Below are 23703 nucleotides of genomic sequence, written 5' to 3' on the forward strand. Positions count from 1 at the left end.
TGCTGGAAAGTTTGGAGGCGTCACTATTGTGGCTCAAGATTCAGATTTCAAGAAATGACGGTTTTTCTTCTGACATTGTACAGACCAAGTGTGACTTCGAGAAGGGGTCTTTCTGTTTCTTTCCTGGAGACTTTGTGGTCATCCACCTCTGAAACTGGGTCTGACCATGGTGAGACACGAGGCCGGCCACGTCTCCCTCTGCTTCTCTGGTCCAGCGCTCGGCTGTGAAGGGGACTCACACGAGGCAGCCTCTTTCCAGGGGCTTCTCGACACTTGGAAGGAGAATCATCTTCAGCCTCACTGCTCATGGCTGTGACTAAGGGGTTGGGGGCATGTCAAAATAGAAAAGGGTTCAGAAGAGGAAAAGCTGGAAAAGAAAGATGCAAACCTAAACCAAACAGAAACCACAGACGTGGAAATAGCTCCCTGTTCCCAGCATGAGTCACAGCCACTTTAGTAGAGGACAAATCAAGGGATGTTTTCTTCTTTGGCTTATGTTCAAATTTGCATTCTTAACATAACGAGTTTAGAACCTGATGAAGCTTTTGATATGTTACATATTTTCATTACGTTTTTCTTTTGTAGTATACTTTAGAATAAAATACACCTGTGATTTTTTCCAACTTGTGGTTGTAAAATTAATTTAATGTTTTGTGACAAACATGAGCAAAAGAAAAAAGGAACAAAACTGAAAACATTAGAATATATTACATTTACAAAATAAGGATAAGTATTGTTTGGGAAACTTTTGTTTCTTTTATATACAGTGAATACAATAAAATACTCCAGCATTCTTTAGATTTAACATAACTTCTAAACTCACATGTTAGTTTATATCATGCTTATTTACTTTAACTTCCTGTCTCAGGCATATAGGCAGCAGTTTGAAAAATAGTACATACAGGGTATTTGTTTCTAGGCCTTGTTTACTTCAAAATGATTTTATTTCTTTAACAGTGAAAATATAATCTAAGTATAAAATGTTTTGTCACAATCTCTCCCCCTGAAAATACTGTCTCTTTAGTCCACTGACTTCTGGGATTCGTATTGTGGAGAATTCTGATTGCAATTTTTGATTTGTTGAAAAATAACATCTGTGTGTGCACATTGTAGAGTTTTCCTCTCCACCTTTTTCATCACAGTGTTTTCCAGCCAATGTCTAAGAGTGCACCTCTTCCCCTTCAGCTCCTCTGCGCTTCAAATGTACAGCAAGTTGTCCCCTCCTCTTCAAGGGGGGGGGGTCTTGCCAGCCCTCTCATGGGTTGGTGCAAACCCTGCATAGACCACCTGTTTTCTTAGCCACACACACTGGTAGAAAAACAGAACTCTTACATTTGCACTTGAGGGAAATATTTACAGCTTCTCTTTGGAAAATCCAAACTGCCAGCCTGGCCCTCTTGGCTTTGGGACCATTCGTAACTGCATAAGGGATTCCCTCACTCAGCAGGATGACACGGTGACAGTCCCTCTGCACAGGGAGGTGGATGCTCTGTGACTGAGGCGCAGCTGGCACGTGCAGGTGGGATGGCTCATGTCTAGCGCTGGAGCAGGACAGCGAAGGGCTCATCCCACCACACACCCGCGTGCAATCGCAGCTTGGGACTGCTTTATGGGCAGGGTTTCCACTGGCTGCTTCCAGATCGTGGCTGACCACAGTAGCTGAAACCAGAGGCAAGCAAAGTCATGGGCAGGGACTGTTCTTACTTCCAAACGCCACCTGTGATGACTGCAACCAGCTTGTCGCCAGTCTCACCTGTCCGGATTGTCCTTCAAGGCCCTTGCTGCTCCTCGAAATGATCAGATGTAGAGGAGCGAAGCGTGGTCAGCCCACTGTGCCTGTATCTCGGAGCTGGCACAGACTTCCAGCCATCTGGAAGACAGTGTGGTCGCAGGAGGGGTCTTGCAGATTGGGGCCCAGGGCCGGGTCCGACTGCAGAGTGGCAGTGCACCTGGAGAGTCTCTGACTCTGGCTCTGCCCCGCTAGGTCCCCGTGGCTCCATCTTGCCTGCTGCCTCCCCGCAGTGCTGTCTTGGCCACTGTCCCTTGCTTACGAGCTCTGGTCCTTCAACAACAGACGTGGACTTGGCTGCAGGACTTCACAGGAGCTGCGTACTGCCCCTGGAGGCTCTGCTCTACGTCCGGTCCGCTCCCCACTCACTCCTGGCCTCTCAAGAGCCACATCAGTGCCACTCAGAGCAGCCCCTGTGGCCGCCTGGTCACACTGCATGCCAGTGGCTGCCTCAGCCTCCCGTCTCCCTGATGCAGCAAATGCACGTTTGATGCCGTGGCCCAAACCCGAAGTCCCCACACTTCCTGAATCACTGGATGTTCCTCTAATTAACGAGCAGCTCTAAAAATGAAATCCTTTGGGCTTAATGTTTGAAATTATGTACACATAATTTGTAACTGCATAGTCTGAATTCCAAACTACAATCACTAGTTATGTTTTATTTCAGAAAGATTACATTTATTTCGGTAATTACCTCTTCTTATATAAACTAATGCTAAGTTATACTTAATATTTTGGGTTTTTTTTATATAGCATCAATACCAGGGCCACTTATTTGAATGGTAGCTGCATGTCCTTAGAAAATTTCTATTAGCATCTGCAATAAAAAGTCAACAAAACATCACTCCATATCTATTACACTATATTGTTTATAGAAAATTTAAAGGATTTTTAAAATCTAATTTTTAAAATTTTTAAATTTAAATTTGTGAGCTTAAACATATGTTTTCTTTGTCATATGTGTGTGTGTGTGTGTCCTAATATATTTCCCTGAAGACATTCCGCTTCCAAGAACTTTAAGGCAAACCAGTTCAAACATATAGCAATCAGGTCTTTGTATGTCCTCAAAGCCATTGGAGTATTCTTTTCCTAGGCCAGTCAATGGTAAGTAAATCATTTTCAGAATCAATTAATGTGAAGGGCCATTCTCATAAGACAAATATACATATGCAGAATACAGATCTAGAGCCATTCCCAGGCTCTGCGGGGAGGGGCTGGGTGAGCCCTTCTGGAAGGTCATATCTGTGGATGCTCACATCTCTTATATAAAGTGGTATAGGATTTGTACATATCATACACTAATCGTCCTATCTACTTAAAATCATCTCTAGATCACTAATTATATCTATACAGTGTAAACACCACAGGAGTTGTTACATTGTATTTATTATTTAAGGGTGCAGAAGGCTGACTGTAAATTCACTGGGCTTGAAGACTTCACCAAATTTGTTTATTAACCTACATTAAGAGCACTGGCCGTAGGAAATTTGATTTTATTTTATCCTCAAGTACTTTCATTTGCATTGTTTTATTTGTAAGTAGTCTACATGTTTTTGAGAGAGAACAAAAGATCTGGCTTGAATTCAAGTAAGCAATTTCAACTTCTCATGATTTTGTCTTCTGAAAGACGTTGAAAAACCTTGGAAACAAGGCTGAGAAGCCAGATCAATTATTTTCAACCTTTATTCATTTCCATAGTCATAACATACAGTCACCACCCAAAGAGATAGAAGATTAGATGCAAACCACTAGATGGTCTCCTTAATGTGCTACCATTTCCATTCTAATATTTAATACTCCATATTAATTTTTTGAGTTTAGCATGCTATGTTTTTGCTCAAAGCGGCCAGTGAGTCAGACTCGGCAGCACAGTGACAAATATGTCTACATTATTTTCAACACTGATACAATAAGTCTAGTGCGTGTTCTCTCATAGCAGCATCTGTCCCTGCCATGGTGAAACTGTGGATTCTGGTACCAATCTGTGCTGCTCGGTCCTGAGCGATCTCATTTCCTGGACTCTGAGTGAAGGCCTGTTATCTGTTGCATTCTCCCAGCTGGACTGAGTCGAATCAGAACGCTGATGCTTTAATGTATGCCATCCTTCAAGCTCAGACAGACTCACAGATGACATTTATCTTATTATTTTATGCATTTACAAGTATTAATCTTTCAAAGAAAATACATTCCTAAGTTAATAAAATAGCGCAATCAAAACTTTTATTTTTCTCATCAGACTGAAATAATAAACCAAATTAACAAGAAAAATGGCAAGAAAAAATCATAGCATAAAACATTCTTTCTCAGAAGAGAATCTCAAGAATATTATGAAAATATGCACACTGTGTAACTGAAGACAGAAAGTCAATGCATTCACCGTTGAGTGGCCGAAGCATTCACTGCCCTCCCACCCTCTGCTTAGGGCTGAAGCGGGGAGACAGGCCTCGCACAGGTGAGCTTCCGGCTTTGTACAGAAAGAAGGCAGAAGCTGCTCTGGGAGGAAACTTAGAACATTGCTCACTCCAGTCCTCCCTATTCCCTGGTGCATGTGCAACACATGAATAGTTCTGTCTTTCTTTGCTAGAGTAAAAATCATGTTCTAAATAAAGTAGTTTGAATTATTATTAAACCAAACATAAAGATGGAACATTGAAATCCTAATTCATTAACTAGTGAACACAGAACACACAGCATCTTTGGGAGGGGTCTGCAGTCATCATTTGCATACTGTATTTAGCCAGCAACAAATTTTAATTTTTAATTAGGAGACATTAAAATATAATTAGCAGCAAATAACAGAATGACAAAGCTACAAAAATTCAAGTCAAGGAAGCAGCAGATTTTAGCCATAGCAAAGAAGTTTCTTCCATGAATGCAGGGACTAAGGGGTCAGCTTCCCCCCATTTGCCCCGAGACAAAATTTCTAGAAGGGACCTTGCTGTACAGTGACAGAATGACAATAACACAGCTGTAGCTGTCAAAACCAGTGTGTTCTCCAGTCAGGAGGCTCCCGACTTCGGCGAACATCATACATAAAGGAACATAGTAAATTCCAACGTAGCATACGCACAACAAAATTAATTCATTTGTCAGAGACGGATGGATACAGTTTTGAATACACATTTCCCAGGAGGAAGCAGAGGACAACACGGACCATTTGAAGCTGAAGCTGTCAAACCTGCGGAGATGAAAGGATCTACTACGAAATTCACAGTACATGGATCATAAACGAAAAATAAACAATTTATCAAAAGAAGTTGGTTGGTGGCCCAACATAGAGATATCCATATATGTATATTTATATATAGAATGATAAAAATCAGCTTGCATGAGGCTCATAGTCTATCTACTTTGAAGTTGTATCACACATACTATAAGCAATTTACGGAATTTGTGAGGTCTGCATATACAACAATTGGAAAATGAATTAAAATACATCAAAACATAGAGTGCTCAAAATGTACTCATAGAAACTTCCCAAGATGGACAGGGATTGGCCATGAGCAGGACTCCCCACCATGGAATGAGAACTGGGATCAGGAAAAAGAAGAAAAAAAAAAAATCCAAGAAAAAGGTTTGAAAGAAAACTTTCCGTGATTACCCCGTGTTTGAGACAACATTCTCCTTGTTGACTTGCAGCACTGATGACTTTGTTCTTGCCCAGAAGGGGTTTTGTTGGCTAATGGTTTCTGTCCTGTAGACTTCTGATCTGTTTGTTTCTCTGCGGCTGACAGTGGGTCCTTTGGGAGGAAATCAGTGGTATCCACAGTAAAAATTCGCTACACGATGACTTTGGCCAACCCCTGAGCAGTCAGAGAGATGATGATATTATTCGCCGAAAGAAAAGAGAAAAAGTCTTGCTATCAGAAAAGGTCCTATCGCTTCACACTAATTCTCTTGAAATGAAAGACCAGTGATTTGCCAAAGAAAACATTAGGTCAGAGTGCGATAGCCTCTTCTTTTATGCTTCTGGAAGCAGGAGCTCCTGGTGTGGGTAATTAGAGTACAGAGGGTGCTGGGTGGTGCTTGGAGTTTAGGGTCAGCTTTGCTGTCCGCTCCGTAGGTTTTACAGGCGATTTGCTCTTTGCTTTAAGAAGAGAAAGTGATATTGGAAAAAGTCAGCACTTTAGATCAAAGCAAAGCACCCTTCACAAAGCCACAAACAAGAAGCAGGACAGAAAGTCCATGGCTTGTAGCTATCCTCGCACCTGCGGAAGAAGTTATAAGATATTCGCTCATCTTGGAGATTTCCAATGCTCCTTATCACGCTGTTTTAAACACATACACATATAAAATTTAATTAGCTTGCCAGCTTGGCTCTGCTGCTCATGAATGTCTTGGCATGCACTGCAAACAACAACACATACAAAGTATTTCAGTCCCGGGACGTGGAGGGGTTTGTTTTCAAACAATGCCACCCCATGGCTGGCAGCTCTGGGAGGAACGAACCCAAATGGGTTTGCCTCAGCGGTTTTCTGAGGATCGCTCCCTACAGCCATTCGGTGGTTCCAGGACTGGTAGCGGAAACACAGGCTGTCTTAGAACTGCGTTAGCATGGACCTGCAGGAGAACCTGCCCAGCTTCCAGTGATGGAGGTCCTTCTAGAGAATGGTCAGCCTCACTTTGTAACTTTCAGACCCCCTATCAGTTAAATACCCCATGGATTCTCTTGGGTGACAAACCCAAAATAAAAATAAACATCCAAAGAAAAGATAGGTCATCGGAAATGGGGAGACAGATTTTTTACAACAGGGAAGGGACCAAGAGACAGAGGGAAGAGGGAGGGAGGGAAGGAGGGAGGGGATGAAAGAGGAACAAAGACGTGCACTGCGCTTGCAGCAGCCTATCAGTATGTACTGCAAGTGTGTACCAATACAATTAAAAATTAACAGATAAAAGCATGGGAAAATCTTAAAAGAGCGCCAGGACTAGGCAAGGGGTATACTTAAATGCTATTTCACATTTTTCTTCAGATATCCTATCCAATTGATGACATACTAAAGATCTTTACCAGTGAAGAAATGTGATGAAACACAAAGGATTCCTTCTCTGCTTTAGTGGGAGAATGGTTAAAAGACCAGAATGGGGAAACTTCAGTATTTTTCAGCTAAGTCACGCTTGGTCGGGTCCACAGCGGCGCTGGTAAACACTGGGGAAGAACCCTCAAAAGTTCCCTCGAGGATGCACATCCAGTTGGCCCGCCTTCTTGTTAGACTGTGTAAGAGTCGGCTTTCTGGTGGGTGGGCTGCTGTGTAACACGGTTCTCCTCCGAGAACCTAGGGACTGAGACCCCCAGTGGGTAGGTCTGGAAGAGGCCGGTGCCCATGCTCAGGGAGTAGGGGCAGGGGCTCACAGGCCCAAGAGTGACCAGCCGCTCCGCTGGGGCAGCAGACTGGCTGGAGAAGCAGCCTGCACAGAACCCTGAGCACGGGGCTTCCCACAGCGAAGCACATGTTCTGGTGAGGCTTGGAAGACAGATTCTGTGACCGGGGTTCATTTGATGAAAAAAACTTGAGAAGGAGACAAAGGCCCCTATTGTTACACAGGCCCTTAAATAGCCAGCAACCCTTGACTTGACACAAGATATGCACAAGATATGAGTAAACGTCTGAAAAGTTCTAAAAGTAGTAAAATGATTCTCCATTTTCAAACTGTTCTGTGCATAATGGTTTCCTCAGCATGCGCAGTGTGGCAGTGACCCCGAGTTTCTGCTGCCCCTCCCAGGCCAGGCCCTACTCCACGGCCCCCATAAAATGTTAAGAGGACAGCTGCTTCCCGCGGACTGATATTTCCTACCCCAAGTTGGCATGTGCAAGTTCAAGCATAATTTACATGTGTTTGAACTGGAAAGAAATCCAGTTTTGTATACTCCTCAGAATAATTTGAAGACTACCCAGATTCTGAGCTGCCTTCATAATGCAATCCACCATTCAACATAGCGCTTTTCTTTCTACATCCACTCTGGGTGCAAGATTTACGAGCATATTTTTAATTAAATGAAATTTCCTTCCATCAGGACAAGTATGATTTCCTCCCCCATATAGTAAATTCTGAAGCACATCTGTATTGTCATCAAATCACTGACTGTTCTCTCTCTTTCTGGTTTTTATTTATGTCTTTTCTTTTCCTTTTTCAGAACTGAAGACTGAACCTAGGCCATTATTTTGAGTCATTAAGTCGCTTAAGTCATCCAGCAGGCTCAGATAAGGGACTTCCTGCTTCATCCTCCCAAAGTGCTGGAATTACAGGCATGTGCCACCATGCCCAGCTGTCTTATGTTCTGAATGAAGAGAGATGCATTCCTGTCTCTTTGCAGATCCCAGGACTTTTCAGCAGCAATACAGAATATGATTACCAAATAACCACTGTGGTTATTTTCACTCGGATTTGTACAGTTTGCAGTTGGCATTCTTGTCTATCACACATACTATGATTTATTCTCTAGAAATGGTAAAGCACTTATTTTGGCAAAAACCAACTTTGCTCCTTTATGATGTTCTATCCTTTACACAGAGAAACATTTCGCTCTGTAGGGAATGCGTCCGGAGCCCTCCGTGGTCCTGAGCTTCTGAGATCACAGCCCGCCCTGATGTCCCGTGTTCGAAGCTGGGCATTCTCTCTGCACTGCTGGGTTCTCATTTTCATATGAGGGGCCAGGCAGGCGGTAGAAAACACCCGCCTGCTTCCTGTGGCTCCTCTGCTTGATGCCGGAGCTGCTTGTTACCCTGAGATCAGCTCCCCTGGAGGACGCCGCCGCCCTCCCAACCCCAGCTGCCCTGTGCACTCCTCGGGCTGGTGGGCTGCTCCTTCTGCCCGGACCTCGGCAGTGGTGTGGTTTGGCCTCTGAGGTGGCCTCCCCTGGACATCCTGAGACTGTTTCCGGGCCCTGTGCTCTCTCACTGGCCACACTATCATCCCATGGAACACAAGGACTGCGAATTTTAGTGATTTCTTATTGTTCTGCGGATCCGAACAAGGCCCTGGTGGCTTTTAAACTCTCGACCCCAACACAACATAGAAGCAAGGGAGAAGCTGTTGTCTGAACTACAGGAAGAAACCGTTTGGAGGCCACACCTGGGTTGAGAGGGGCCCTGGGACCCCGAGCCACCTCATCATGGCCCTCATGCCTCAGCCAGGCGACGCCTCCCATCTGTGTTTATGCTTGAAGCTCTTCACTGGGCTCTCAGACGCCAGGCCTAGGCCTCTATGGTCAGGGGAAGTGTCTTCTCCATTTCACCAACAGAAAAGGAGAACATGATGTCTAAGCAGAAAAGAAACTCAGCTTCCGTTTCTCCACCTGCCCCTGCTTGTAACAGAAGTACTGGAGTTGGACCCAGGACCTTCTCGTGGAGTTACATGACCAGCCTTTCTTTTAAAAGACAAGATCTTATTAAGTCACCCAGTTGCCTGGGCTGGGCTCAAGCTTGTGGGCCTCCTGCCGCGGGCAGCCTCACACAGGGTTGGGACGACAAGGTGCTGCCCCACACCCGCCTGCCCGCCTTCCTGCTCCCTATGCACAGCCCGCTGGGGACTGACCCTTGCGGGAGCGCTGCAGAAGAGAGTGACGGATGAAAATGCGACCCAGGAGCAGCACTGCAGAAGCCTCTGAGACTTTATCTTCATTATCACTTCCGGAATAACAGCAGTTTCAACCGTTTCTTTAAAAAAGTCGCGAAACTAAAGTGCAGTACAGTAGTCATGGCCCTGGCGTGCTCGGCAGTCAAGCTGGAAAAGGCCACGGTGGGGACCTCGAAGTCCCGTCCCCGCAGCACCAGCGGGCATCTCTGCGAGCGCCGCGTCTGTCTGCTCACCTCCTTCAGCTGAGCCTCGTCCTCACTGAAGGCTGCAGCTGCAGCTCTGGCTTCCCTGCTCCTTGCCTGCCCCGTCTGCCGGCCACGCCTCCTCTCTAGGCTCCCACCCGCACCGCACTTCCTGGGAGGGAAGGGAGGCAGGAGCGCCTCTGCTGCTGCTCTAGTCGGCCTCCCTCCCGGAGGTGACAGGGCGACCTGCTGCGTGCCAGGCACACACGGGGGGCGCCTCGACGGTCCTCAGTTCAGCCCAGAGCTGGAGTTCTGTGCTCAGCGGGCAGGGAGCCGCCCTAACAGCTCGCCCCAGGCGCCAAGGACCTAGGCACGAAGCAGGGTGCAGAGCCAGCCGAGCCGAGAGGGCAACGGTGCGGTGGGCAGGCAGCCCTGCCTCAGGCCCTCACAGTGTGGGCGTCCTGGCCTTGCCCTGCACGCCACACTTTGCAGAGATGGTACTTGGGCTATAACACACCCCAGAGAAAACCAACTCTGTACAAATCTAACTTTCCCCAACCCCGAACTGACAAATACTGGACAGGGAAAGAGCATCAGCTTTCCTAATTGCTTGTAAGTAAACACGTTTTGCTTTGTAATGCACCGAATGATGAGACATGGCAGTATTAGTGCTAAGGCTTCTGTGGAATCACTCAGACCCTTCATGGGATGTGGGCCCCACTGGTTTGACACCTCGGTCCGTCCTCTAAGAACATTTTCTCCCAGCTTCCTGGGACCAAGCAAGGGTGAGCTGATTGCTCACAGCACCACTGCTCAGGTGGAAGGGGTGGGAGGCAGAGTTTTTGGGTGCTGGGGAGCCCCAGGACAGGGTATGTTCATCTAATTCGAAGAATCAGCTGAGAGTTAAGCAACCAAGGCAATTCATCTCCTGTACATCTCACCGGGTCTGCAAAGAGCCACCTTGCTGGTGTCAGTTTCCTACTTGGACACAGCTTTATTTGTTTAGACTCTGGGAACACGTCTCACTTGGGTATCCGTGCAGTGTCTCACATGATTATCGTAAGGCTTTTCCTTTTCTTCTTAAATATTTGAGTAACTAATGGAACCACAAGGGACAAGAAAAAAGGAAGAAAACAGTTTCTCTGCCCCAGCTCCCTGGTCTGATTGCAGAATCTTTCTCTCATAAAGGGAAGAATGAGAAATGTTCATCACAGAGATGAACTAGAAGTGGAGCCCTCCAATCCCATAGCAGCAAGAGCCTGATCATTTTTTGCCTATGAAAGAGCTTCAACTTACACAGAACCGAGTGTCCATTATGGCTCGAGGTGCGGTCGGGCCCTTAGACAGACTTTTCTCAAAGGCGCCAGCTTTAAGAAATGAAATGGCTGTGGGAGAAAACTGAGTGAACTTTTAATGCAATTTTTATTCAGGCGTGCACACCCTGAATCACCACTGGAGGGGAAAGGTCAAATAATAGGATGACTTTGTCCCGTAATTTTTTGAGAAGAACAGCTTTATATTAGAATTCTTAAGGATCCAGTGCCAACTTCTTCCAGAAATCCATTTTTAAAAGGAAGCGTGGTTCCTTTTGACCTAATACATAAATTGCACATTTTATTGTGCCTGGCACACTGGCAGCAGTGGCTTCAGTTCCCTTTCTTGCTTTCCTTTAGTGAGTAAATTTACAGCTCTGCTTAGTGATGAGGCCTCTGATTCGCACGGAGGGAGGAAGAGCAGGGCCCCTGGCACAGGGTTTAATTACCAAGGCTCCTGGGTGACGCTGACTCCCCAGAACCACGGCCCAGCCTCTGGAGCATCCCGGTCTGCAGCTAGAAGGAGCTGCTCCGGCTGCACAGCACATTCTCGGCGGGTCCCCCACACACCCGCCTAAAGATGGAGCCTGGGCAGACAGCTCAGAAGGGTGGGGCAGCCGCTGATATTTCTGCTCACTCCTTATTTCTCTACCTCTGACCTCGACCTGGGAGCCAGCCACCGGACATCATCACCACCTCATCACCACCGGACTGATGAGGAACTGAAGTCCGGAGACTAAGTAATTCTTTCAAGTTTCCTCAGCTACTAGGGAGTGCAGGTGAGATTCCATCCCAGCTAGACTCTAGAAGGAGAATGCTGCAAACTAATATGTGCTCTAAAGGCATCTGGCAATTCTTCCAAACTGGAAAACTGTCCTTTCTCAATTATGCCAGTTAAAAATAAAGAACTAAAAAAAAAAAAATCAGACCCCTTCAAATTTAAAGGAGAAGCAATCCAAAAATGGGCACCTGAAATAGACACTTCTCTGATGGACAGGTACAAATGGCAAATAAATACATGAAAAAATGTTCAACATCACAGGTCATTTCAGAAATGCAAATTAAAACAACACCGAGATTCCACCTCACTCCAGAAAGAATGGCTGCTATCAAGGAATCAACCAATAACAAATGCTGGCAGGGGTGTGGGGAGAAAGGAACCCTTTTCCATTGTTGTTGGGAGTCTAAATTGGTGCAACCATGTGGAAATCAGTATGGAGATTCTGCAAAAACTGAAAACTCGAGGTTTTATTTGACCCAATTATTCCCCTTCTAGATATCTTCCTGAAAGAGCAAAAGCATCATACCACAGCAATATATGCACAGCCATTTTTATAGCAGCACAATTTATAACAGCTTAATCTTAGAAACAGCCCATATGCCCATCAATGGATGAATGGATAAAGAAAATGTGGTTTTCATATACAACTGAGCACTACTCAGCCATAAAGAAGGATAAACTTGAGACATTTTTAGGTAAATGGATGCACCTTGAGAACATAATTTTAAGTGAAATAAATCAGACACACATGTGTAAATGTTGCACTGTTTCTCTTGTGTGGGAAAGCCAAAATGTAAATAAGGACCAAAATGGAGGATAGATTGAGAAGTAGGAAGGAAATGTTCAAATGGGAAGGGAACAAAGGTGAAGGGGAGGAAAAGGAAGGAAGGAAATAGGGATAAAAAAAGGAATGGAAGAAAAATAATAGAAGCAATGTTTTGCAAATGGGAAGGGGAAGAAGGACTGAAAGAAGGGTGGGAAAAAATAAAATAATGGGACTAATACAAAATAGAAAAAAATTAAAAGTAAAAATATAGGGCTCTGACAAAGTGGAGGGGAGGAGAATATGATTTGGTGGAAAAACAGTGTCTTCAAAGAAGTAAGTTAACTGTATTGTGGACAAGTAAGAATTCTCTAGCAGCAGAGCACCATGTTCGGGGACACAAATCGTGTGAAGTACTTGAAACTGTGATGCCCAGAGTTAAGTATAGTTTCTGCACGTATGCTTTCCATGTTAGTTAGTGAACTTCGTACTCATCCTGGGAAAGCAGGTATTTAATTCAGACTTTAAATACTCACAAATACTATTACTTGGGATTCCACTAATATGGTTTTGTTACACTGCCACTGTCCAACAGTGGCAAATTTGACCTAAAATTAGATAAGGGTGTTCCAGTTGGGGAACGCAGCAGGCAAAGCAACAAGGGTGTAGCGGCTTCCAGGAAGGGACTGCAGGGCCAGTGGGGTGCTTGGCCAGAGCCAGGAAGCCTCAGAGAGCAGCAGGCTGGCATCTCAGCACCGGGGAGGGGTCGGGAGAGGGCCAGTGGTCATCCGTGGAGAAACAGAGACACGGCACCCCGGCTCTTTGTCCACTTGGTAGAGACACCTTCTCTAAAGCCATCAGAGAAAAGTTCCTCATAAAGGAGGGGGAAAATTCCATAATTTAAGAAATGACAACTGAAGAATTCAGAGTGAAACAAAAAGAAGAGAAGGAAGAAACTTGGTTATGATATGCTATGAACATGCTATTGTAATTCCATATACTTTCTTATATAAGTTGAAAAGTAAAGATATTACCACAATTTACAAAGACAGTAATTTGCCCAACTTAAAAAAATACTTTTTGTTGCTCAGCATTGTTTGATTTTTGGAAGAAATTATTTCAGAACCTAACTGAATAGGATGCTCTAATCTCTAGCCACACAGCCTCAGAAACTTGGTTACTTGAGCCAGGTGTGGAGGCGCAGGCCTGTAATCCCAGCACACTGGGAGGCTGAGGCAGGAGGACAGCAGGTTGGAGCTCAGCCTGGGCAACTTAGCAACTTAGTGAGACCCTGTCTCAAAATAAACAAAAAAGGCCAGAGATGCAGCTCAGTGCAAAGGCCCTGGGCTCAATCCACAAAGAAAAACAGAAACAAAAATACGACAAAAACACAGTTACTTTAACTTTAGGAAAAGTATTAAGATTTTGCCCCATACATTTTTCAAGTTTGAGGCAACAGTTTTACTCTTTTCCTTCATTTAGCTATTTCAAAATTTTTTGAAATAAAATGTGTGTTACCTTCATAACAGAAGTTAACTTCTTAGTTATCAGAATTAAGGAATTAGAAATATTTGAAGCAAAAATTTTTTAAACTTCACATATTTACCAAGATATGCAAATAAAAGGGTAGAATTAAGTTGTAGTTAGGGACAGTTCATCAAACTTCCTACACTTAATTATTAAATATCATTTAAAATAAATCAATATACTGTTATCTGTCAGTATGGAAAGAAGGATGGTCCAGATGTGGTTTCCAGTCTTTTTTGACCATTACTACATAAGAGGTCTGGGTGGTTTTCTTAAAGATTTACCGAATTGCATAAAAATTCATATATCTTCTTAGCAATGGTATTTTCCTTATAAAGTGCTTGCCCTGTGCATAAACCGACACATCATTTTTCAATCCCTAAACATCTTCTTCACCCCTGTTGTGTGCTTATCATGGTGCTGGGTCTTGCTACGGTAACACCAAGAGTGTCAGACACAGCACCTACCCTCAAACCCGTTCCCTTTTCAGAGAGTTTGAAGTAAAATAAGTGTTCAACTAAAGGCTTTCTGAAATGTTTGTGGTTGTGATCAGATTGCTTGTTCCCCAAAAGTGGCATTTTAAAAATTAATTATTTACAGAGCAGAAGTGCAAGTATCGCCTTCTTAGCAGGTGGATTCATCAGAAAAATTAAATATAAAGTATTTTACCGATGGCTAATGAAGTTGCTCCTAAGTATATGTCTGTAATATAAGACATCTAAATAAAGCAGGAAACAAATTGGTGTCATAATGGACCCCAGCCTGCTCGGTAGTTCATACCTTTCTATTTTGCAATTTGGAGCAACTGACTGCGTTATTTGTCTTTAACATATTTGTGACTGGGAGGATAAAATTGTTCCATTTAATTCACCCTCTTTATTTTCTCAGTAGCTCCATAGATGTCAGCCTTACAGAAAGAGAAACAGTAACGCCCGGCTTTGCCAGTTTGCTTTACTTCCAGACCGCGAGTTTAACCTGCTCCCATCTGTTACACACACAGGACTGTGACTCACGTGCAAATACCCTCTGGACTCTTCGAAGGGGTTACACTCAATCACATTGCTCCTAAATCTGTCTGTGGACTGACTTCATATTCCCAGTGATGATCGCTTTAACCTGTGTTTGAAGTGGGGGATCCTATAAATTATACCATCTAGGGGAGAAATTATTGCATAATACTTTATTTATGGACAGTATATGTGTTGACTTATTTAATCTATATAAATTCATAAAGATCACATCTATTTGTTTAGACAATAAGAATAAAGTCGAATGTCATTTGTCACCCAGCACCCAGAAAACAAGATATATACGTGTACATGTACATATTTACATATAATATTCCTAACTTCAATACTATGAGCAGTTTCTGCATACACCACCTTCATAAAAGTGCACTGTGTGTGCGTGTGATCTTCCATATGTATACACACTTATATTTTTAATTCTGTCATGATCCATTATTATAAAACACCATCATTTTATTTTGCTTTTCTTTCATTCTAATGGCATGTTTGCCACATTTTTAAATCTGAAAAATTTTTTAAATGAAATTTTATTTTTTCTTATAACAGTAAGAAATAATTGTGGTTCAAATGGCATAAATATAAAAGATAAAAATTCAGAAGCATAATTCCTCTTGACCTTTGATGTGTATTTGCATATACTTTTTCCTGTTACTTTTCTATGCACATACATGAGGTTCACTTAAAGCCTTATATGCTATGTTTTGCCTTAGGATTTGGTATACTATTTTTCACATTATATTATATACTCAGTTTTTCCAAATGTCCTTAAACAGTTTTTGAAAGTGTGGTTATAGAAGCTGCATAATGTTCACTGTGTGTTTTAATGCATTCATTAGGTAACTTCTTTATTTTTGGTTGTTTGTCTATTTCCAGATATATAAAAACTCTGAGATGAACATCACTACTCAGGAGTCCTGGTCTGACACTGGTGATCTGGGGATGTCCTCCCAGAAGTACAATCCCAGGAACACAAGGGCCGTGCAAGCTAAAGACATGTGGAAGACCTTTTCTGTCAAGCTTTCCTTGAGAAGGGCAGGGCAACTCAGTGCAACTATGCTACAGTCTGAGGCCTGATTCCCTGTGACCTTGGTGATCTTGTTGATTCGGAAAATATTTGCTGAGATTCTGTCAAATTTTAGAAGACTCACTAGGGATTTTGACTGGGCCGGCATCAGATCTACAAATACTGCTGAAAATCCCAATGTAATTACAACACTGGACCAGGTGTAGAAATGCTGTATGTCACATATATATTCATTTTTATTCAAACCTGAATTCTCTCAATAAATTGTTCTAGTGATCCTCTTATTTGTATTACTTGCTAGTATCTTTTCTTGAAACAAATCTACCTATTTTATAGATTCTTCTTGCTACTGAAGAAGATTCTGTATTGTACCTATTTTTGTCATTTCTGTTTGGGAACTGCTGTTGTACAGAGCAGCAAGTTCTGTTCACACAGCTGTCTCTTCTTCATTCATAGCATGGGATCACCTTTTTACCTCTAAGTGATTGGGAGTAGGTCACATAATCCTAGCATCTGTAAATAGTGACATGTTTACTTCTTTTCCTAAGTAGTGGAAACACTTCCTTGTCTGATGTTTTACTTTTTCATTAAATCTAATTATGTGCATGTTTTATTTACAGTAAAATACTATCTTCATTTGTAAATTATTTTGTCTCTTTAAATGTTCAAAGTCTCAGGATTCGATTTTCCTGTATTCGAGTTTTCTTTCCTGCTTAACTCTTCCATTGGAATTAATTTGCATATGCACTGTAAATCATAGCAATTTGTTTTGGCCTCATTTAAACAGACCCCTAATTGTTATAAATAACATTAGGCATCATGTTAGTTTATATTGTTTTAGAGCTTTCCAATCTTTTTATTCTGTATTCATGTTTATGTTCCTCTATTAACCTTTTAAATCACGGCTATTTAATAATATATATTCACCTCTAAGAGGTGAGGAGGGAAGAATAAAGAACTGCTGAGCTCACACACATTCTATTTACTCTGCCACATGCTTAAAATCCATTATTTCACTTATGGCTGGAAATGACACCTGGAGACAGATGTTCCCATATCCTTTTTAGAAATAAAGACATTTTAAGGTCCAGAAAGACAGTTGTAGGCAGCTTACTCAAAGCAATGCGCTGCTGGGAGAATCTAGGACTCGCATCTGTACCTGTCTGGTGTCACAAACCTTTCATTTTTGGTTTTAACTCATTTTCTTTTTCTTTTTAAGGCTTTACAAATATTTTCACTTCTGTGAGTTTTCAGATGTATCTCTAATTGCTTTGCATCTTTAAAAATGCAGAGGGTCTTTTGTGAAAACTTGAATTTAATTAAGATAACAGAGTTCATGTAATTATGGCCTGCAAATCCCTGTTATTTATTCAGGTCTCATTTTAGAGGCCACTCCTCTCTCAGCTCCCTGAATTCACAGCCACCATGAAACCAAGGAGCTCAGGACACAGGCAAATCCTCAGCTACAGATGCCCAGTAATCACACATCCAGGCAGGTGTGTGGAAGCCCGTCCAGCCTCGGATGCCCAGTCCACAGCCTCAGCCCATGACCCAACCCCAGCGGGTAAGGCGGACATGCGCACAAGCGCAGACCCCTCATCCACACACTCCTGGTTCAGAGCCCAGCAGATTCCTTGGCCCGTGTAGCCCAGATCATGACCTCAAATCTGCTTTTTATCTTATTCATAGACACTGATTTACACAGCGGCCACTTAACTGAGAGAATTACAAAGACCAAATTAATTGAAGCTGTGTAAGCAGCCAATTTGGATCATTTAAACCAAAGTCAACATAAAGCTCTGAGTCAGAACATGGGCTCGGCCTCAATGCAATGCACCTTTTACTCATATCTTAGACCAGGAAAACAATCTTCTGCCAAGACCCTCAGCTTCATCTCCTGCTTCTCAACAGCTCTAAAACTTTGTGTTGAGGTCATCGCTGCTAAACCTGGCAATGTTTGCACAGCTGCCAAGCTGGCCCGCTGTAGAGAGAGGTGCTTCGGGAGCTCTTGGCCTTGGGCAGCAGTAGGAGTAGCTGACTCTCAGCACTCTGGTTTGCACCATGGTGAAAACACAGCAATTCTGCCCAGAGGATCAGCGTTCCTGCCGAGTGGCCACGGATGCTGGAATGGGGGCAGAGCCACACTCGCAGTCCTGGCCGCTGTTACGGCCGTTCCCCAAACTCCATCGCAACATAGGAAAAAGTGTAAGAACAGTGTTCAAAAGTCGATTTTGAAACATCACGCACTCATCTCATAGTTAATGATAAAAACTATTTTCTCACCCAAAAAGCTTTTTTAAAACTAACCATTCTCATAGTTTATGAACACAAACTTGCCTATTTCTGGTCCTACCCTCAAAAATTATAATTTGATAGGTGTTGGGAGGTGCTGAGTATTGATGAATCATGACCTAGGCAGGGACCCCATAGGGATGGGGATGGCCAGAGCCCGAGCCTTTCCTTGCCTGCTGCTCTTTAAAATGAGGCTTTTGTGTTCTTCTGGGACAGTCGGGACCAAAAAGCCACTGTTGCTATGAACCGTGACTTCACTTGGGCTACAGACACCCAACAGGTGACTAAGAAGAGAGAGCAAAGCTTGCCCGTGCTCTCCTGGGTCCACTTCTCTCCTCAGCTCCACACAGGACTGTGTGGATCACTCAGCTTGCCGTCTGTGTAGGACCTGGCTGGACAGCACTGATCAGCCCCGAATTCACAGGATGTCACCCCCTCAGGACTAGGACCCCGAGATGAGAGGTGGACAGGGACCTTCAGCTATACCCAGAGGCCTGCGGTCACTGCCTGGAGCCTGTGGTCAGCTGATTCCAGGGAAGGCAGAGCCTCACATGCTGAGACCCCATAGACAGAGACAACCCTCAGCCGTGAGGACCCTAGCACCATGAAACCAGGACTGAGATGAAGATCAGCCTGAGGCCAGCCCACTAGCTGATCCTCAAAGCTCATCTCTTATCTTTGTGGATGGCAGGTCTGCACCCCTGTATCAGAGTGAGCCCTCTCCAGGTGCCCAAATTGGAATCTTTTCTCTCTTCCCTCCAGTTTCCATTAAAGCTTTCCCCTGAAAAGTTGTGCTTTAGTTTTGATTTCCTTTTCTGCTATAGCAAGGATGCCTGCCAACTCACAATGATATGAATGTTTAATAAGCTCCCTGAAAGTCTGGCAGCCCCAGTCCACACTAGTCATTTTGGGGAAAAAACACATGTAGTGTCTTTATCAGCTCTGAAATAATGGCAAAATTATCTATTTATGAAAATATAAGAAAAAAAGAGAATGACAAAGACAAACTATCTCTCTTTTCCTTTCTCCTTCAAGCAAGAGGTCTGTTTGTTTTGGGCACTTGCAGAACGCAGTATGCAGGGTATTGTATCTGCGGCCAAATAACAGCCAAGGTAATACCTGTGCCAGCTCGGCAGAGACCCGGAGATGCTTGGGATGTGTGGTTGGGAGCATTAAGAGGCAATTACTACAACACAAGGGACAAGAAGGCTCCAAATCGTCATGGGAGACCAGAAGGAAACTCAGAGCTTTACACAGAGATTTGCATTCGAGTAGGATTTCAGCACCTGGGGAAAGATCTACACAAAGGAAACAGCATTTTCAGAATCACAGAGGATAGGAAGTGTCTGAAAACACTCAGGAAACACCAAACAGGAAGTCAGTGTGAGTGGAAGGAACAGGGGTGGAAGTTAGACTACAGAAGCTGGTAGTCTAGCTCTGGAAACAGTAATTATTGAATACATGGGCCCTTGTGATATGTTCCTTGTACCGAAACAGAAACAGAGACTATTAGGAGCTGTTGGAATTAGAAAAAAAAAAGTCAAAGAGGGCTTATGCTGAGAATGAAACCGGCGTTAGCAGAACAGAAAACCTTCCATTTTTCAAGGCTGTTTTGGGAAGAGCCTCACTAGGACCGAATGACTACGTCAGCATCCAACAGAGCAAAGGCCAGAGCATTTCCGAGGTTTCTGCAAGGCCTGTGATTGGTCTGATGTTATTAAGAGTTTGGGGACATGGGAAGAAGAACGTTTCTTTTTGGTGAGAAAGCCAGAATAAACTGGAAAAAATGGAAACAAAGACTTTGTAAATAGGGAAGGGGAGGGGTGAAGGGAGGGCAGGGGAATGGGGAAAAAATAAGAACCAAGATGCATCATGTAAAGGCGCAAGATCCCAATGATGAATGTAACTGTACTGTATACCTGAAATGTACCAATAAACTTAATGAAAGAAAAACTCAGTTCTGAATATTTGAGTTTTAAGCGCCTGATCCGAGTGTCTGTGGCTGTGAAAAAGGGCACCCTTACCTCTTAACTGCCTTGAAATGCCAGTTGGTCATCATCACTCCCTGTGCTGCAGGTTGTCTGGGTTCCTGGGAAGGAGCCTGCAGTGCACCAGCAGCTGGGGGTGAGGTCGGAGGAAGGCTGGGAGGCTCTGTCCAAGGTGACCTTACTCCCACGGGTGGTGCCTTGCCCAGGACTTCACCCGCAAGAGCCTCCAGGGAGCTGAACTTCCTGTATGGTGGCCTTCTGAAAGGTCATGGCTAACACTGCCAGTTCCCTTCAAGGCCAGGTCTGAAACTGTGATAGTATCACTTCTTCATACTTCCTTGGTGACAATGGTCACAGGCCAGCCCGAGCTGCAGGCCAATGACAACAGCCTTCAGCTCTTAATGGGTGGGTTGTCCACAACTGTGCCGCCATCTTTAATCTGCTCCTGGGCCTACGAGACACACATGTGAAGATATTTTGGGGACCAGAGTTAACCCTAGCGTAGATCTCTGAAAACAGTTAGAAGCAGAAATGGAAATGGGAACATTTTCTAAGGAAAAGTTAGTATTCAAAACCAAGGGGATGGATAAGATCAAGAAGTGGAGGAGGAGAGAACGGCACCGAAAGAGGTACCAAGCAGGGACAGGCAGCGAAGGAGAAAGGGGAGCACTGACAGGAGGCAGTAATCAAGGAGCCAGCCCAGGAACACAAGAGAGGAGAGCCTCCTGGAGGCCAGGGCGCAGATGAGCCTGAAACTGGCCCAGGTGAGTTGTCAAAGCTGTGCGAGTCCGGAGCTCGAGAGACACCAGTGCCTCTGAAGAGGAGGTGACCTGACAGCAAGAGGAACTTGAAGGGACGGAGGTGAAAAAGGGAAGCACAGGAGCGGCCCTCCCGGAGCAGGTGTACCCCCTGGGGCAGGAGGGGGGAAGCTGTTTCCTAGCTTCGTTAGCCTGATTTTAGGACCCCCACCCTGCTCCCCTGAGAAGAAAAGAGCACAACAAAGAAAGGACTGGTGGACGTGGTCTAGGAAGGGATAGCTAGATTCTGAGAGGCTGGGATACCGGATGAGAGAAAAGACAGGCCCAGAGGATGCTTAGCATGTTAGGTGTTGGGGAAGTGCTGGAGGGAGCTGAAGACTCTCCAGGTGCTCTGTGAAGAGGGAACTGCACCCCTTCAACCCAAAGGACCCCAAGATCTCCCACATCCTGTGGAGCAATGGCACCTTCCAACCTGAAAAGACTTTCTTCACTACCCTTGCTCATAGCAGCTGCCCAGTGTCCCAGCCCCTTCCTGCAAAGCAGCTCAAATCCAGATGCTGCACCCGGATGCTTCCTCCTTACAGCATCTGCAGAATGTTCCTTTAAATTGTAACTCCACCTCTTGCTTTCCCTGTACATCAGAAATGCGGGCACTTTTCCTCTTTCTAAGGTTTATGTAAACATAAGGAAAAGCAGGGGCACAGATTTACCACGAACACCACTAGTCACAGTGACACAAAGTAGAGGGCCACGAGAGCAGAGGATGAGAAAGCCAGACTGCACGCCAAGTTTGGCTTATCTGCTTCCTGTACCATTCTCCTCATCATTCTGTTCTGTTGATTAGACATAGAGATAGAATTCATACAATTTAGAAAGTTAAGAATTTATAATTTACCTATCGTTCATGGAAGGATTTAGAAAGAAAAATAAAACAGTTTAAAGTGGGAGTGGACAGCCACACTTTTGGAAAAAATATCTAGGATATTTTATGATATTTATTAAATGATATTTAGTTCCCCATCTTGCCCTATGCAGATAGTCATAGACTATCCTTTCCACCTTCTCTCCAAGGCAATTTCTGCTGTAGGGCAACTGGTTAAATTAATTATAGGACAACTTGAGGATTTTATATAAAGTTATTTTCAGACATAAGCCCTATTTGACAGAAAACTAGTATGAATTAGGAGCGAAGTGTTTTAGTTTAAATAATTTAGTGAAAGAAGTAAAAATCAAGAGTGATAGGAATAAAAAGCTACATGAACCAGGAGTTTTGTGTCATAGGTTGTTCTAATGTCATATATATGAACTCTGCTTTTTATGTCAAATGATAAAATATAAGAGGCTAAAAGGGCTAGCTTTTGCTTGCTGAAGATTTTAATTTTTGTGTCTTCACCATGTCTTGCTTTTACTAGAATAAAAATGATGTGCTGTAAAAGAAATTTACCCTGTTCTGTTTTCTTACAACCACTGAGGAGAGAAAGTTTGTCTGATATCTCTATGTCCCGTTCCTGGGCCGTGAGTTCCCTGAAGGAATGGAAGGTGAAAAAAATGAATAAATAAATGAAGTAGGGGCCTGGAAATAGGCTTTATCTGAACATAATCTGGATAACTGTAAAGCAGAATTATGAACCTGGAGGCAGGTACTTAGCGAAGGTAACAAATGTCCATCGCAGGCACTGTGCTGTGTACCGCGACTGTGCAAATGGAAAACGTACCCAAGAGGAATGGGCGGCTGGGCACCCTAACTTCTGAAATCATGCAGAATGTTGAACAAAATATACAAAATAGTTTCTAGGACCCACTGGTAAAACGGATTAAATATCTTAAGATACTTCAGATTAATCTTTGCTATAGGAAGAGAAATCTTAGAGAAAAAGGCTTTTAGTAAATATAAGGTAAAAACATTCTTCATCTCCTTTCATACTGAACTCTAGAAAAAAAAATTCTGTACCAAATAGTAAGGCTGGTAGTGAAATAGAAAATAAGCGATGATTTCTATTTGAAAATTGTTTAAAGCTATCTGGAGTGTATAATTTTACTCCAATCACAGTGCTAAGAAAGAGATAATAAAAGAAAATAGACATTTTTAGAGTATATTATTCAATTCCATAAATGAACTCTTTCAGTAGCTGGAACATTTCATTCACTGCTTACAATCTTTCATTAGGAAGAGGTAATGTTTGATTTTATTCCACAAAATGAATTTATAACGCTAGCTTGGGACAGGCTGCGTAGGCTAATAAGTCCACTTCCACGATGTGGAGCCCTCGCTAATTAGACTGTAAATTATCTGCCACGGCTACTGTGTAATTCTGCAGGTTGTGGCTGCCTGCTCCTCCTGAGACTGTGCGGGAAGAGGGGCAAGACCTCCCAGACACTAAATCTGGGTTCAATAATGACTACAAAATTGTGGCTGAGGCATAAATGTGTGCGTGCACCCTGCCACGCAGTGAAAACCATTATTAGCTCGGTGGTTTTGTCCTTTCATTTGAGAATCAAAGTGATGCTAAAGAGGAAAATGAGAAAGTCACAGGGATGGGCCCCGGGAGGCTATGCTATGCTCTGCCCCTCGAGGGCACCGCCCGGAGCAGGCGTGGGGCCCGGGTCTGCCCTGCGGGGAGCATGGACCGGGCCCCAGGTCTGCCCCTCAGATTCCTTTGAACAGGAGGCACATAGGGGC

At 43.8% G+C, this 23703-nt stretch overlaps 1 protein-coding gene across 1 annotated transcript in view; it reads right to left on the bottom strand.

Annotated features, from left to right (window-relative positions):
- Positions 1-826: 826 nt before the first annotated feature.
- The window catches only part of Vstm2a (V-set and transmembrane domain containing 2A), a 28638-nt gene continuing 5761 nt past the window's right edge, over positions 827-23703 (bottom strand). Inside the window, 2 exon segments of the mRNA XM_004839843.3 lie at positions 827-5801; positions 5803-5876. Of these exon segments, the coding sequence (XP_004839900.2) occupies positions 5751-5801; positions 5803-5876 (125 nt within the window). The 3' untranslated portion in view covers positions 827-5750.

The sequence above is a fragment of the Heterocephalus glaber genome, unplaced genomic scaffold, assembly GCF_053883595.1.
Source record: "Heterocephalus glaber isolate CG9 unplaced genomic scaffold, H.glaber_assembly_v1.0 deba00001610, whole genome shotgun sequence".
Classification (NCBI taxonomy): Eukaryota; Metazoa; Chordata; class Mammalia; order Rodentia; family Bathyergidae; genus Heterocephalus; species Heterocephalus glaber.